The sequence below is a fragment of the Bubalus bubalis genome, chromosome 10, assembly GCF_019923935.1.
Source record: "Bubalus bubalis isolate 160015118507 breed Murrah chromosome 10, NDDB_SH_1, whole genome shotgun sequence".
Taxonomy (NCBI): domain Eukaryota; kingdom Metazoa; phylum Chordata; class Mammalia; order Artiodactyla; family Bovidae; genus Bubalus; species Bubalus bubalis.
In genome coordinates, this window is record NC_059166.1 from 61686560 (window position 1) to 61701379 (window position 14820).

The window sequence follows — 14820 nt, forward strand, 5'->3', positions numbered from 1 at the left end:
CTGAGAATTCTATGGACAGAGGAGCCAGGTGGGCTACAGTCCATGGGGTCACAGAGTCTGACACGACTTAGCAACTAACATTTTCTTTTTCATTTCAAAGAGTTATGAAATTTATTTCACACTCCAAAGAATGTTTTCTTGACTGAATACCAGTGTCCCTTAATAGTGGCCAACTTAGTATTTCATTGTTACTTTGGCTCTTTGGCTCCCCAGGTTCATTTCCCTTGTCCCCTACGTCTTCCTGGAATCACATGCCCAGTAAAGTACATGCATGCAAATCTTTGTCTCAGATTCTGTTTTCTGGGAAGACTCAGGATAAAATACTATGTGTGTGGAGGTTCACACTGAAAGGTCAGAAATTAATGGAAAATAATATAAAAAGTCAGAATTTTATTCATGTTTATTTCTTTAAAGTGAAACATGAAAATGTAATATAGTATTAAAAAGAGGGTACCAGATTTGTGGTGGCACAAATATTGGAGAGCTTAGAAAGGTCCACTTCTAAAATTGTCCCATCAGCCAAAGAATTTTCTAAGCCTCTTCTATAAGGGCAAGGGACAACAGTTATGGTCATACAGAAGGAGAAAAAAGAAAGAAATTAAATGAGGGATTCAAGAAAGGAAACGAAAGGAAAAAGATTATCCCCTGGCTGCACTCCTTTAAATGGATCTTTGTTTTGAGAAATTTAGAATCCTAGATTTTTAGTTAGAAGAAACCTAGGAGATCACCTATGGAAATTTCCTCTTTTACAGATGAGGAAAAGGAGGCTAGAGAGGCTAAATGAGCTTCTTAAGGTCACCAAATTGCTTTCATGGCAGAATTAAGGACACCATCTAAACATGGATTCTAAACCACTCATTTCTGTGATACCTGAGGCAGCCTGGAACTTTTCTTGGCATTTTATAAACTCTTTTGAGGAGTATGACCAAGCTAGGATTTTAGAACACCCTGCCTCAGGTCACCAAGGTGCTAAGATGCTAACAGGAAATAAGAGGAAATGTCAGCTGTCCTTGCCCTTGCTTGTAGAGGGTAGGTGTGTTTCTGGAATTAATTAAGACTTGACTGAAGTGTTTGAAATTAATTATTTGAAGGTATAAATAAAGTTTGGTTAAGAGAGAGGAGTGGAGGTTAAGTTGGTAACTCTTGTTATTCTAGGGACATTCTCAATGCTGACTTCTCAAAGTTTCTGTTAAATTGAGAAGGCTTAGTTCATGGGCTTGGCCAAGGAGAGTGGAAATAACCATTGCATTCTGTTTGGGGGCTTTTCATTGGTGTTTCCTTCTAAGGCAACTTTGTTCTGAGTGATTAGCAAAGAGGGTGTTCTTGGTTTCCTCTCCCACCTCCTGCCCCAACTCTGGACATCCAACTACACAAAGTGCGTCTAGTAAGGATTCTGCTTTTTCTTCTTATGCTGATGCCCAAAGTCAGACATTTCCTTCTGGTGGACAAGACAGATACGGTCTCTGTCTTAACTGGCTCACAGTTTTGTGGAAAGGACAGACATTAAAAAAAAAAAAACAAAAAAAAAACAACTCAATCAGGTCTGATGATGATCAAGTCCAGAGTGCTTTGGTATCTGATCAGGTTTGGGGGCAGGAAGAGCTTCCATAGGAGGAGATTTAAGATAAGATACGAATCGGCTAAGGATTTTGAGGTTGTACATGAGGGAGGAAGCAGCACATGGAAAGGCTCAGAGGAGAGAGCACCTCAAGGAAAACAAAAGGAGGCACAGCCCAGAGAGTAGACAAGCTGAGAGGCTGTCCTGGGCATGGGAGCCATGGTACAGTTTGACTTCTTGAGGGCAGGGGATGCCACTGAAGGGTTTGGGGCAGGTGAAAGCAGTTAATCAGATTTGCTTCAGAAGAATTCCTCATTTCCACAGTGAAGGGAATGAGCTAGATGGGACTGAAGTGGGAAGCCACCTGTAGTATGGGCGAGAGGTGTTGGTGGCTTCCTTGGAATGGACAGCAGTAAACTCCATGGTGGTGGGTGTTGGATAGCCTAGGACAGTGCCTGGTATGTAATTAGACTGCGTAAATAGTAACTGAATGAATGAATAGATATATTGTAAAAAATATTTAGGGGGACCTGATAATTAATCACAATATAGGAGGTGAAAGGGAGGGAAGGGGCAAGAAAGGTAACCAGATTTCTGCTTGCAGGTAACTGCATGGATGGTCAGGAACTGAGATGGGAAACAAGTTATGGGAAGGTTGAAGGGGCAGGTAATGGGAGGGATGTGTATGTAGCTTTGGACGTGACAGGTTAAGACGCTGGGAGGCAGTTGGATATAAACTGAGTAGTAACTGTATTGATTCGGAAATCTTCATCTTTATGGATGGTAGCGGGAGTCACAGGAGTGTGTAGATGATATGGCCCAACGGGAATATGCAGAGAGAAGAGAGGACTCTGCAGCGTTACAGTGGGTGTGACCCTCTGCTTTTCCCATCGCCGGGCTGTTTGGGGGCACGTGATGGCTCATGATATTTCCAAACAGGGATTGGCATGGGGCCCCTTCAGAGAGCCCCGCAATCACTCATTATTCTCATTCAAGAAATCTAAACGAATATTTCAAAGATTGGAAGATGAAGAGGGAAGTAAATTATCTTTTTGACAGTGTTCCAGCAGGTTCATCTTGCTTCTTTCAACAAATTTAGTTCAATGAAGGTTCTTCCCACTCTTCAGTCTGCTGAACTTGCAGTTCAGGTCATGGAGGGAAGGCGAGGGGCTGAGGAGATGACAGTAGTGTGTGATGCGAAGGCTTTACCCTCCCCGCGTGTCCCTCTGACCCCCGGTCTCTAGGCTGTCAGTTCCTGTCCCCTAGGATGGTAGCTGCAGCAGGTACTCTGCCTGTTTGAACTACCTGGAATGCCGAGAGGTGGAACATGGCATGCTGGTCAGTCACACTGGGGCTGCCGATATCCCCGCTGTGGTCACCAAGAATGCCTGACTTCTGTGACCCCTGGGTGGTGACAGAGAACCCTGGGGAGCAGGCTTGCTTTTCCCACAGTCCTTTTCTACTGCTTGTTGGCATTTTGTGCTAGGGGCAGCCATGGACAGCTTCCTTGAGAACTGGAATCGAGTCTGTCTTGTTTGCCGGTGTATTTTCAGACCCTAGTAGAGTGTCTGACACAAAGTTGAGTAAATAAACGAATCCTTTGTCTACAATGAAGGTTTCCCCTCTGGGGAGATTTGTCAACTGCTGTGAGGCCCATTAAGCATAATTAATGGGACAGCCAGATTTCAGAAGGAGAAATGAGCCCTTCAGATAAATAGTGGGTAATGGGAATACTTTTCTTATCCTGAAGTCCTATATGAAGCAGTTTGGCCCTTTAGTCCCAATACGCTGCTATTTGTCTTTCTTTGGAGATGATACCCCTCTGTGTAGAGCAGGGGCTTGGAATTGCTTTTCCAGAAGTGATCAATGTGCTGCTGCACACTTTTTGACCTTGCTCCCTTAATCATGTGCATCTGTTGGCTAGATGCTGAGACTTGGTGCCTGGACTTGAGTCATGTAGAAGAGAGAGGTCCAGAGGAGAGCAAACCCATCACTGCAGCAGAATCGTCCCAGAGCACCTGAGGTTGGATAGAGGGTCTAATCGAGGACTCAGGGATGGGGGACAAGATTTTCATCGTGTTTCTTGTCCATGGCAACTACCCAGTGAACCTGAATTATTCGGTCTATTAGGAGTGGTGTTACTCTCCCATTGCCTTATTATTGATGTCTGCCCTTTTCTCTGTAGGACTTTACAGTAGAAAGGGTCGCCTTCTCTGTATATGATGCGTGTAGCAGACACCATAGGACTTAGTGGACCACGGGTGTCTTTGTTCAGACCGGTGGCATTTACTGAGGACTAATGGACGTCTCAGCACACCTAGCACTGGCCCCACGGGGCTGGCCTTGTCCTTTTGCTCAGTGCAGACAGAGCTGCTGGCAATGGAGGATCCAAATTCTGGGCAGAAGAGAAGAAACCTCCCTGGTAATTAACGACCCACACAGAAGCACTCATGCTTCGGCACTAATACAGGGCAGGACTGTAGAACATCTCAGGCAGATGTCCTTGGAAATCCAGTCTTGTGGATTCTCTCTGAAAACACCTGTCCGTGGTCACATTTGTGAAATACAGCACACTCTTGTCTCCCTCTTGAAGATTCCTAGTGACACATTGGTAGAACCCAGAAGTCTTATAGCAAAGAGCTTGTTGTTTAGCTTTGTTTGGCCCAATGCTTCCCATACATGTTTGACCATGGCAGTTTTTTTGTTTTAAATAACATCGCTCTAAGTATCCCATGGTATTAGTGTTCTGTGGGGGTGTATTTTAGAAAATGTTGCATCGAGAATTCTGGTTTTGTTTTTTTTTTTTTTTTTTTTTTACCTCTTAAGTTCTACCCTCTTCCTTTCTTATTCCCCCTTCTTAGGGTGGGTACATAGGAAAGACAGACTTTCTACAGTGAGTACTGAGAAGTGAAGGTGAGGTTTTCGAAGAGACTTAGAAGACGTCCCTTCACTGGCTAATCAGTGAAAGTAACTTAATGTTAAGCTGCTGCAGGCACGTGTACTCAGTAGCGTCTTGTTAAAGAATTCAAGTGTAGCGTGGTATGCAAGAGGGAATGACTACTTTGGGACTTTATGGGATCTCTCCTCTTAATACTTTCTTTCTTCAAATGTTGGGAAAATGAGTAAGGAAGGGACACTGGAAGTAAAGCAAATTCACTTTGAATTTGACTACAGAGTCAGTTTTCACAAAGAACTCTTTGGACTTGCCTCTGATATGCTTTGATTCACAGGGAGATGAATTCTCTGAATTTGGGTGAGTTACATTCCTACATTTTTGTGATTGTTGAAGTCTCTTAAGTCTATCCTTTCCTTTTCATTTGTACTGTTACTGTATAGGTTCAGAACTTCATCTTCTTTCCTCTGCATCCATCCATCCGTCCATCCATGCTTTTATGCATTCATTCAACATACTCTCAGCATTGACACGTACTAGTTACTGAACACACAAAGGTGAACGAGTCGTGGTGCCTGCTCTTCTGTTGCCTGTTTCTAAGATGTGGAACGCGAGTCCAGCCTTTCTGAATTTCTCAGCACATCTCTGATCCTGTCATGTCCTTTAAGAAACATTTGGGAGCTCCTTATTACCTGTGGAATGAGGAGGAGCCCCTTCCACCCCAGAGCAAGATGATATTTAAGGGACCCTTCATGCAGGCCCCAGCGGTCCCAGTCTCATCTCTGACTTTTCCCTTCATACAGTTGTAGAAACTGAGGGACTGCAGGGCTTCTCCCAGTCCTTGAGCGTGTCTGCCACTCCCTGGCTCCTGCTGGTCCTCTGTCCTGTGCCTCCTTCTCTTGAATTTTCTCCCTCTTCAAGGCCCAACTCACAAGCTGTGTTCTCTGGGCTTTAACAGGCTTCTGAACCCTGTCTTCCCACATTCTCCTGTTTTAGACTATGAGGCACAGACTTCTTGGGTCTGTTCTCTTGGGAGCAGGGTCATGTCCTGTTCAACTCAGCATTCTTGACCAGTAACCTAGTGCAGGGACCTGCACCTGGATGTAAGTGTTTAATTCATTCTGGAGCCGTATCTTTGACAAATATGTATGTTTATGTGTCATATATATATATATATCCCCATATATATATATATAAATAATTCTAAATTAGCTAGAAAAGTTCCATTAGAAAATTTAAAATTAATTTTATTAGTTTTTAACTTTTTGTACTTTGCACATATTTTAGCAAACTTAAAAAATCTTTTGTGTAGTTCTTGTTAATATTTATTTATTTTTAATCAGTTGAATGCTTTACAATATTGGTTTGATTTCTGTCATACATCAACATGAATTAACCATAGGTGTACATATGTCCCCTCCCTCTTGAATCTCCCTCCTACCTCCCACCTGTTCCTGACCCTCTAGGTTATTACAGACCCCCAGTCTGAGTTCCATGAGTCATATGGCACATTCCCATTGGCTAGCTGTTTATATCTGTTATCATATATGCTTCTATGATTCCATCTTTTTCCTGTCATTCTGTATAATATGTATATAATGCTTTGTATACATATTATATAATTTGTATAATATGCTCATTCCTTTTATATGTGTGTGTGCTAAGTTGCTTCAGTTGTGTCTAGCTCTTTGTAACCCTGTGGACTGTACCACAGCAGTCCAGAAGGGCCCTTCCACACCAGAAAAGCCCTTCCTTTTATATACTGGAACCAAATTTTAGTTTATGTATAGCAATTTAAATTTTATTTTGGAGTTAAGTACTGTATTTGGGCTTCCCAGGTGACTCAGTGGTAAAGAAACCGTCTGCCAATGCAGGAGACACGGGTTCGATCCCAGGGTTGGGAAGATCTCCTGGAGAAGGAAATGGCAACCCACTCCAGGATTCCTGCCTGGAAATCCCGTGGACAGAGGAGCCTGGCAGTCTACAAGATCATAGGGTTGCAAAAGAGTCAGACACCACTTAGCGACTAAACAATAGCTACCCTATTTGAAGGGATGTGGACTATTTTAAATCTTGAAATCACTTCAGATAATTCTACTTCCAAAAGAAAAATGGGGGTTATTTTAGGTACTATAAAAAATCATAACTGTATGGAACCACTATCATTTAATTGCATCTCTCCTTTTAATGAGAATTAAGTGCAATAAAATTTTATTAATTCAGACTCTATTCTTTGGCAATTTTTGATAGTTCAGTTACCGAGGTGGCAGACATTTTCAGTTGTTACTATATACTTTTTAAAAGAGCAAACTTCTCAAGTGTGTAGAAAGATCCACCCATGTATGGATAGTTGATGTAATAATTACAAATAATTCCCATCTATTAATTATAGAATATCTAGCAGTACAGTGATATATTTGGCAACACCTTGTCAACTATTAATTTAACTAATTTTTAAAAAGAATAAGTGTAAGTGAAGCTTTTATTAAATGGCTTTATTCTTAAATAGTCTGAGTTAATGAAATTTAACCAATTACTGGGTTGTTCTTTGTATTCAGAGATATTGGGTCTATAGATATCATCCACTGGGTGGGAGGGATGTGATGGAAGGGGCTGGTACCTACTCATTGGGCCTCCCAGACTGCATACAGCCATCACCTACCCTTTTCTTATGGCTCTGTGCTGTGCTGTGCTTAGTCGCTCAGTCGTGTCCAACTCCCTGCAACCACATGGACTGTAGCCCGCCAGGCTCCTCTGCCCGTGGGATTCTCCAGCTTATGGCTCTAATTGCAGTAATTTTAAGGAAGTCTCATTTACATGGGGAATGTGCCTACTTTTTCTCATTTGATCCTCAGCACAGCTAGAGTTAAGGTGGGTATTACTATTCCTTGAGTGACTTGCCCACGTCACACAACTGGAAGGGGCAGTATTAGTACTTTCACCTGTGTTCTCTGTCTCCCTCTCTCCACACTTTATCATACTGTCTTTCAAATAATAGCGACTTAAGTTTGCAAAGGAGTAGGTATCTGTTACCTCATTTGCTTAAAAACAGTCACCCCCTTGAGCTATAATAACTGGATCTGCCTGTTGCTTTTCTTTCTGGAGATCCCTAGCTATATGCCATTCTTCACACCTCCTTCAGCTTCTCCTTCTCTTCTTCTTCTTCACATCTAACAGTCATTCTGAAAATATTTGACATTATGCTGCAGTATGATCAGACAGTAGGCTTTGGCCACTCTGCCTTCACTTGGTCCTCAGCTAGCTCTACCTCTATGCCCAGGGCTAAACATTAGCCAAGTAGTGAGCAGAGGCTTCTTGTGCCCTTAGCTTCTCCCATCTCTGCCCTCCTTTTTTCTCATGGAGCTCTGTTCTTAGCCCTTCTCTCCATTCTCTGTGAAAGCTTGTTCTTCTGAAAGAATCACTCATTTTAAAGCATAAATCATTATAGATAAATATGTATTGAGCCTTACTGCTTTCAGGGAATTCATGTTTTAATGGACTATAAGAAATATTTAGCCCAGGAAATTACTCCATAATGGTAGAATTGGATTTCTGTGAGTAGGTAAGGATAATTTTTGAAGCTAGAATATTCTTATTGGAATCTTCAAAGTTACACATGTATAAGCGGTTCCCTACTTCACCCACATGGAAAGTCAGTCTTATCCATGTCCTGCTCCTGATCCCCCTCCTTACAAAAGAAAAAGCTGAGAAAAGTATTGCTTGCCTGTGAGTAGGATGACTGCTTCGTGAGACCCAAGTATATTGGTTCTGTCTCATCATTTAATGTTCAAGTGGCCCTTGAGGGTGCAGACAGAATGTTTGCAGCAAATCCAAGTCTCATAGTCATAAAGAAGCATAGGCTTGCACTGTGGGCCTTTAACTTGTTTCTTAAAAAAATCGACCAACAAATATTGATTAACACTTCAGCTGCCTCCTCAAAGACATTTTGACCTTTCTGATTCCGTTTTGTCTATTAGTGTGTTATGGAGAGGGCAATGGCACCCCACTCCAGTACTCTTGCCTGGAGAATCCCCTGGATGGAGGAGCCTGGTGGGCTGCAGTCCATGGGGTCGCGAAGAGTTGGACACAACTGAGCGACTTCACTTTCACTTTTCACTTTCATGCATTGGAGAAGGAAATGGCAACCCACTCCAGTGTTCTTGCCTGGAGAATCCCAGGGACGGGGAGCCTGGTGGGCTGCCATCTATTGGGTCGCACAGAGTCGGACACAACTGAAGTGACTTAGCAGCACTAGTGTTATGGAGCAGTGTGCTGTGCAAGTAGCAGAATCTGTGACAGCTTTTAGTCTTTTTCTTGGAAGGTTGTCTGTGTGGATGGTGTATAATCTCACCCATTTAGAAAGACTGTGGTCTCTAAGGTGTAGTAATAAAGAGCTTGGGCCCTGGAGTCAGATGCCCCGGTTTTCATCTTGGCTTTGGTATGTAATGACTGTATGATTTGGAGCAAATTACTTGGCTTCTAAACCTCACTTTCCACATCTGCATAATGGGGATACTGTTGGTACCTACCTGCCTGGGGGTGGTAGCTGTGATTAAGATTAAATGATGGATTTAAAGAACTTTGCACTGTGCCTGGCACCTATTAAATACGAAATAATTACTAGCCATAATTATCATCCTTTTGGTTCAGTGGTCCAGATTTTCTCTTGGTCTCCCTTATGTTTATTTCTAGAACACAAGAATTGTACAGGAGCTTCTGTAGGACTCTAGAGACTTTTAAATTAGATTGCCTTAAGGTTTTTGAAATTCAGTTATTCCAAGAAGGGCTTCAAAGAAAGCAAAGTTTAATCTTAGTTTCTTGCCTGCTTTCCAGGCCATGATTTATTCTGTTCTTAAGTGTAACTTCTCCAACAAATAGTTTGAATGTTACCTGTGCTTTCATTCATAGTGTGGAAAACACACAAGAATCACTTCAAGCTGTCTTCCAGCTTGTTTCAAACATAATTCAAGTCTTGAAATGATTATCTGGACATATGCATTCTAGGAACTGTTGGAGGAGAGAAACAGCACCAGCAGATACTTTTAGATTTGTTTTCTCAGTCTTAGATTCCCACGAAAGTTACAAAAGGGTGGTGAATCACTTGGGGTCCATTAAGGCCCTCCTGATTTGCTTTGTGCTCTGGTCAGGTAAGCTAGTATGCATGTTCATAACCAATTAAAATGCCTCTAGAATGGCATTGACCAAGGCCATCCTTATTTTTAAGTCCCCAGATAAGTAATTTTTCAACTTCAGCAAGGCATTCCAGAAATGCTTGACTTCATACTTCTCTGCCTTGTGATAAATAAATACAATTTTGATTTTATCTCAGAGTAATTAATTTAGATTTCTCCTTCTGGGATATAAAGTAGAATAATGTTCTATAGCTCTTTGAACATTAGATTGGAAAGAATATGCCCTAAACATTTTGCTTAATTAAATCCTAAAGAGGTGGTACAAACTTTTCATGATTAATTGAAACATGCCTATTTTGACTGATGCATATTTATATGATATTATCATATGAAGAATTTATCATGTTATATAAACTATTCACTATGGGAATGTGATTTAAAGCTGTAAGTATTTTGCATTTGTTGCTGCATTGTTCATTATGAAAAATACTCAGGCTAATAATGGCTATAAAGGAAAAATCTGTTACAAGAATTTTGGGGGGGTAATCTTGTCTCTAATGACCCAGATTTTAGCCTAGATATAAGAGATCAGGTTTTCCTAGTTTGAAGAAATATTTTTAAAATTAAAAAATTTTAAAGCAGATAAGGTTCAAAAGACTAAAGGGCTGGGGCCTTCTGTTTTGCCAATGTAAAGCATGCACACAATTCCTGGGTTTCAGATTTTTAGAAAAAGATGTGATTGTTAAAATAAACCAATTCTTTTGGCTTTAATGTTTCCCAGGTGATGCTAGTGGTTAAAGAACCTACCTGCCAATGCAGGAGACTCAGGAGACCTGGGTTCAATCCCTGGGTCGGGAAGATCCCCTAGAGGAGGGCATGGCAACCCACTCCAGTATTCTTGCCTAGAGAATCCCATGGTCAGAGGTGTCTGGTGGGCTACAATCCACAGGGTCACAAAGAGTCAAACATGACTGAAGGGACTTAGCATGCACACATACATTTTGGCTTTAAGCACTTAAGAAAAGCTCATTTTCTAGGGGTAAGGACATGCTGTTTAAGATGGGGTACCATCTCATGTCTGGTGGCAGAATTTTCAGCTAAGTTTTAGCTGACAATATTAATTTTAATAACCAAAGTTCTTTCTTATTTCTTAAATATATTAATAAAAATGACTTTTACTAAGACTCGAACATCTGAGATATCTGAAAATGTTTTCTTGAACTTTTGGAATAATCCCTTTATCTGACTCTTCTTTGGAGCATTAGCTGTTGAAAACAGTTTGGTGACAGAACAGGAGATATCTGATGGCAGTTTTCCAAAGGGTTTGCCTTTATGAAACACAATTTTATGAAAAACGGAAGAGAATACTGAATTATTTAACAAGACAGATGCTAAGTACCATTCTAAGAGTTTTCCAACTGCCAGATACAAAAGTGCACAATTTCTTTTGTCTCATTTTCTCATATCGTTACTTTGTAGTACAAATTATTTATAAAAATAATTTGCTTTAAAATTATACTTTTTATTTGTTAGCTCTATTGTAAAAAACTATCCTTGCCTCTCCTTTAAAAAAGACAAGTAGGACTGTGTGGTGATGATGGAGTGAATATGAGACAGACCTGTGAGTGGCCTTTTTGCCTTGGGCGTCATTCCTTCAGGTCAGGCCAGGATTCAGGCCAGCTGCCCAGCCTTCTTATAGCTTTGCTCTTTACCCTCTATCATCTTGCTTTTAGTCTATGATAGTTAAAGATCTAGGACTAAAACACTACCCCCACATCCCTCCAAATCAGACTATTTGAAGGAAGAAACCTCAAGGGGAAACCTAATGCATGTTCTAAAGTGGCTCCTGGGGAAGTGGGGTCTCCTCATTGAACTTTGAGGCCAAATAATTTCCCCCGTAAAATCTTTTTTTCCTTACAGATTTCACCAGAATCAAGCTTTTTGCCAGTGGATCATTTGTGAGAATTCTGCTGTATCATCTTTTTTTCAGGAATTTAAGATTTTAAAGTAGCTAACTGGAAAAATAGAAACTATTAGTGCTAGTTAGTTTAGTAATGATAGATGATTATTTTCTACATATACTCTTTCTAATCTAATTTTAAAACTCCACCCTACTCTAAGGTAAATTATAGAGTCTTGTTAATTTTTCATACCATGTAAAACATCTGTAGACAGGTGCCATATTAGTAATCATACAAAATATAAATAAAGCTTTCTTTGAATAGAATACATTATTAAAAAGTCATTGCATGACATTTGAATTCATGTTATGACTCCATTTAAAGGAAGTTATTTTATCAAAAATGTTTGATTAACATCAGAGCTTCTTTTTTTATAGTGTCTCATTTGATAATTAACAATCAATTACAACAGGTAATTTGTGAAATAAAAATGATCATTAAAATGACAATACTTATTCCATTAAGGTAAACAAAATGCTACCCAGAGTTCTGAGTGATGACACTTGGCGGGGGGTGGGGGGGAGCCATATCACTGCACTACAAATTAGTTTGCTTCTAATTTTGCAGGCTGATGACCATACTGCCTCAAACCAAATCTTTTCCACTGGAAATGGAATGATTGCATGACAGGCTCTATGAACCATGAATATGTCAACAACTCATGAACCAGGCCTTGCTTAGCAATTAGTCTTTGGGGGATTTTATTTGGAAATCAGACAACACTATACCAGAGCTTGTTGGGGATTTTATGATTGCCACCCATGTCTGGAGCATGAGTTTGGGTTAGTACAAAAAAAATCCATAAAGGAGGAAGAGGTATGGCTAATAGTGGCAATCAGTCATACACACACACACACGCACACGGTCAATTGGGATGACCATGGAAACGTAAGATACAGTGAGAGCCCCCTAGGAGGTAGCAAGGAAATATTCCTTAGATTTCCACTAAGAAATCGTCTCCTATTTTCTGTGTAAATACTCCAGTGTTTCCCTGACTCCAGTCATTTGAGTATCACCATCACATTTTGTTACAGCATCTTATCACCTGCACTATGATTTACTCAATATATTTTATTAAGTGACTCACTTTAAAAGCCTTTGTTTGTCTTAAGCAATAATATTTGTGATATTCTGAGCTTGTTGTGCCAGTTAAATTTGTTTTTTTTTCTCTTACAAAGGACAAGAAATACAATAGTTAAAATATTGAAAATATCTGTCTACCACCTAACATTAATCTAAGTGTTCCCACGACGTGGGTAGCAGGTGCTACAGAAGCTACTAGGACCACCAGTGGCTGAGAATGATCTGGGCAGCTGAGTGACCTCAGGCCTCATGGCTGACACCCCCCATTACCATTCCTCCATCCAAGGACCATGAACCACATCACCTGGAGGGGAATTTGAATCAGTCCTGCGCCTCCCCAAGGATAGCCGTGAGGGAAGGCTGTCTCATAGCAGACTGCTGAGTGAGCTGGGATACTGCCTTCCTTCTGGAGAACCTGGCCACTCACACCTTTCCTTTCTTTGACTGACCCTATATCACCCGGAAATCGTTATATTGCAAGAGTCAACAACACCCCCTTTCATGTAACAGTAATTGGGAACACAGCAAGATTGAGCCTGGCTCCTGACTGTCCCAATTCACATGGGGACATCACTTTTGTAGGTTAGCACTGGGCAACCCACTCAATATGGATCTTGTAGGCTGTCAGCAGTACCCTTGAAGAAAGGAGTCACTTTCCAAGCTTCATTAGTACAGAGCCTGGTTTAACCAGGCAGAACAAGCATTTGTACCAGGATAAGAAGCCCTGGGAACCCTCATGGCTCTGCAGTCATGCTTTGGTTTTTCAATAAATGATGTCTTTTGGAAACATAGGAGCCAACCAAAAAAAGAAAGAAAAACGAGAGAGAGAGAAAAGCAGTAAGTCTTTCCACCAAGAGCTGCCTATTTTCCTAGGTCAGAAAGTGGTGAGGTACTGAAATTAAGATCAGACCTCAAGTAATTCTCTGAGGTTCAGGGTGTGTCTAAGTTTGAAGGGATGTTTGCTTCTGATATGAACATTTTTCTTATACTTTTATTATAGAAGATGATGTGTCAAATGTACAAATAATGTGTGCCTGGTGCCAGAAAGTGGGAATCAAGCGCTATTCCCTGAGTATGGGAAGTGAGGTGAAAAGCTTCTGCAGCGAGAAGTGCTTTGCCGCCTGCCGACGAGCCTACTTCAAGAGAAATAAGGTAAGAGCACCGTAGAGAGAGGCGGCCCATGCAGGCCTCACCGCCCCGTGCGCATGCGCCTCTTAGCTTCTAGCTGAAATCACTGCGCACCCCGTACTTTGATTCTTTCTGTTTTGTCTGTTCTCTTTCTCTGTCATACTTAACCTTCTGGATTAAAGAGCCCCCTTCTAATGTGTAACCTGTCCTTCAATTTCTCTTGTCTTGGTGTTTGAATTCTGAGAGGGTGAATGAATCTGATGAAGACGCAGTGGTCGCAGCCGGTACCCTAAGTGACAGTGTCTCTCTGGCGGTAGAGTACTAGACGAGGGTCTGTGAAAGAGAAGTGGTAGGAATTTCCTGTCGAGGCTGAAAAACTAGCCACAGAAGCATGGCCAGAAAGCTTTTAGTCCGCTTAGCTTTATACTTGTTTGCAAGGTGAATGTTGCTCCGGCTCTTTCCAAAATCCGACCTACAAATTCTAATCAGGAAAAAGTCAAGTTTTTCTTGACACCTTACAATAAAATTGATTGATATTGAGAGAAGATGAAATAATGAATATATGAACCAACCTAGCTCACACAGCGAAGTGTTTGTGAGAAGCATGGTGGGTGAACACAGGAACAGCCATGGTTATGGTTTCTTTTTTTGTTTTGCCTTAAGACATCTCAGATCTGAAAGTGTCCTTTTAGAATAGCGTTAGCCACCATTGATGGGAAATGGAATGCATGATGTTTTTACAATCAACATACACACTCAGTTAATTTCCTAATCTTTTAAGAACCGCTATTGCATTCTGCCACTAATAATTGAAGTCAATTGCTAGTTCTTGATGATTTTCCATTGATCTGCAAATCTTCCTTAATTCATAAAATCGTCCACATTTTGCTAAGCATTTCCATTATACAATATCAAAATCTGTCCTTCTTTGAAGCAAACAGTTACTGTTTTTGTAAGTCTGATATTTCCAATCCTGAAATGCTAATTTGGGGCTCACTGCATTGCAAGAAGCACTGTTGCAGCAAATTATCTCCTTCAAATTTGGGTCACATCATTCGGCCAAAA

At 41.0% G+C, this 14820-nt stretch overlaps 1 protein-coding gene across 2 annotated transcripts in view; it reads left to right on the top strand.

The window, feature by feature from the left end:
• LOC102392299 (sine oculis binding protein homolog) overlaps positions 1 to 14820 on the top strand; it is a 166684-nt gene that overhangs the window by 30647 nt on the left and 121217 nt on the right. For both annotated transcript variants that reach the window (XM_025294667.3, XM_025294668.3), the window contains exon 4: positions 13628 to 13779. In XM_025294667.3, the coding sequence (XP_025150452.1) occupies positions 13628 to 13779 (152 nt within the window). The remainder of the gene's footprint in view (positions 1 to 13627; positions 13780 to 14820) is intronic.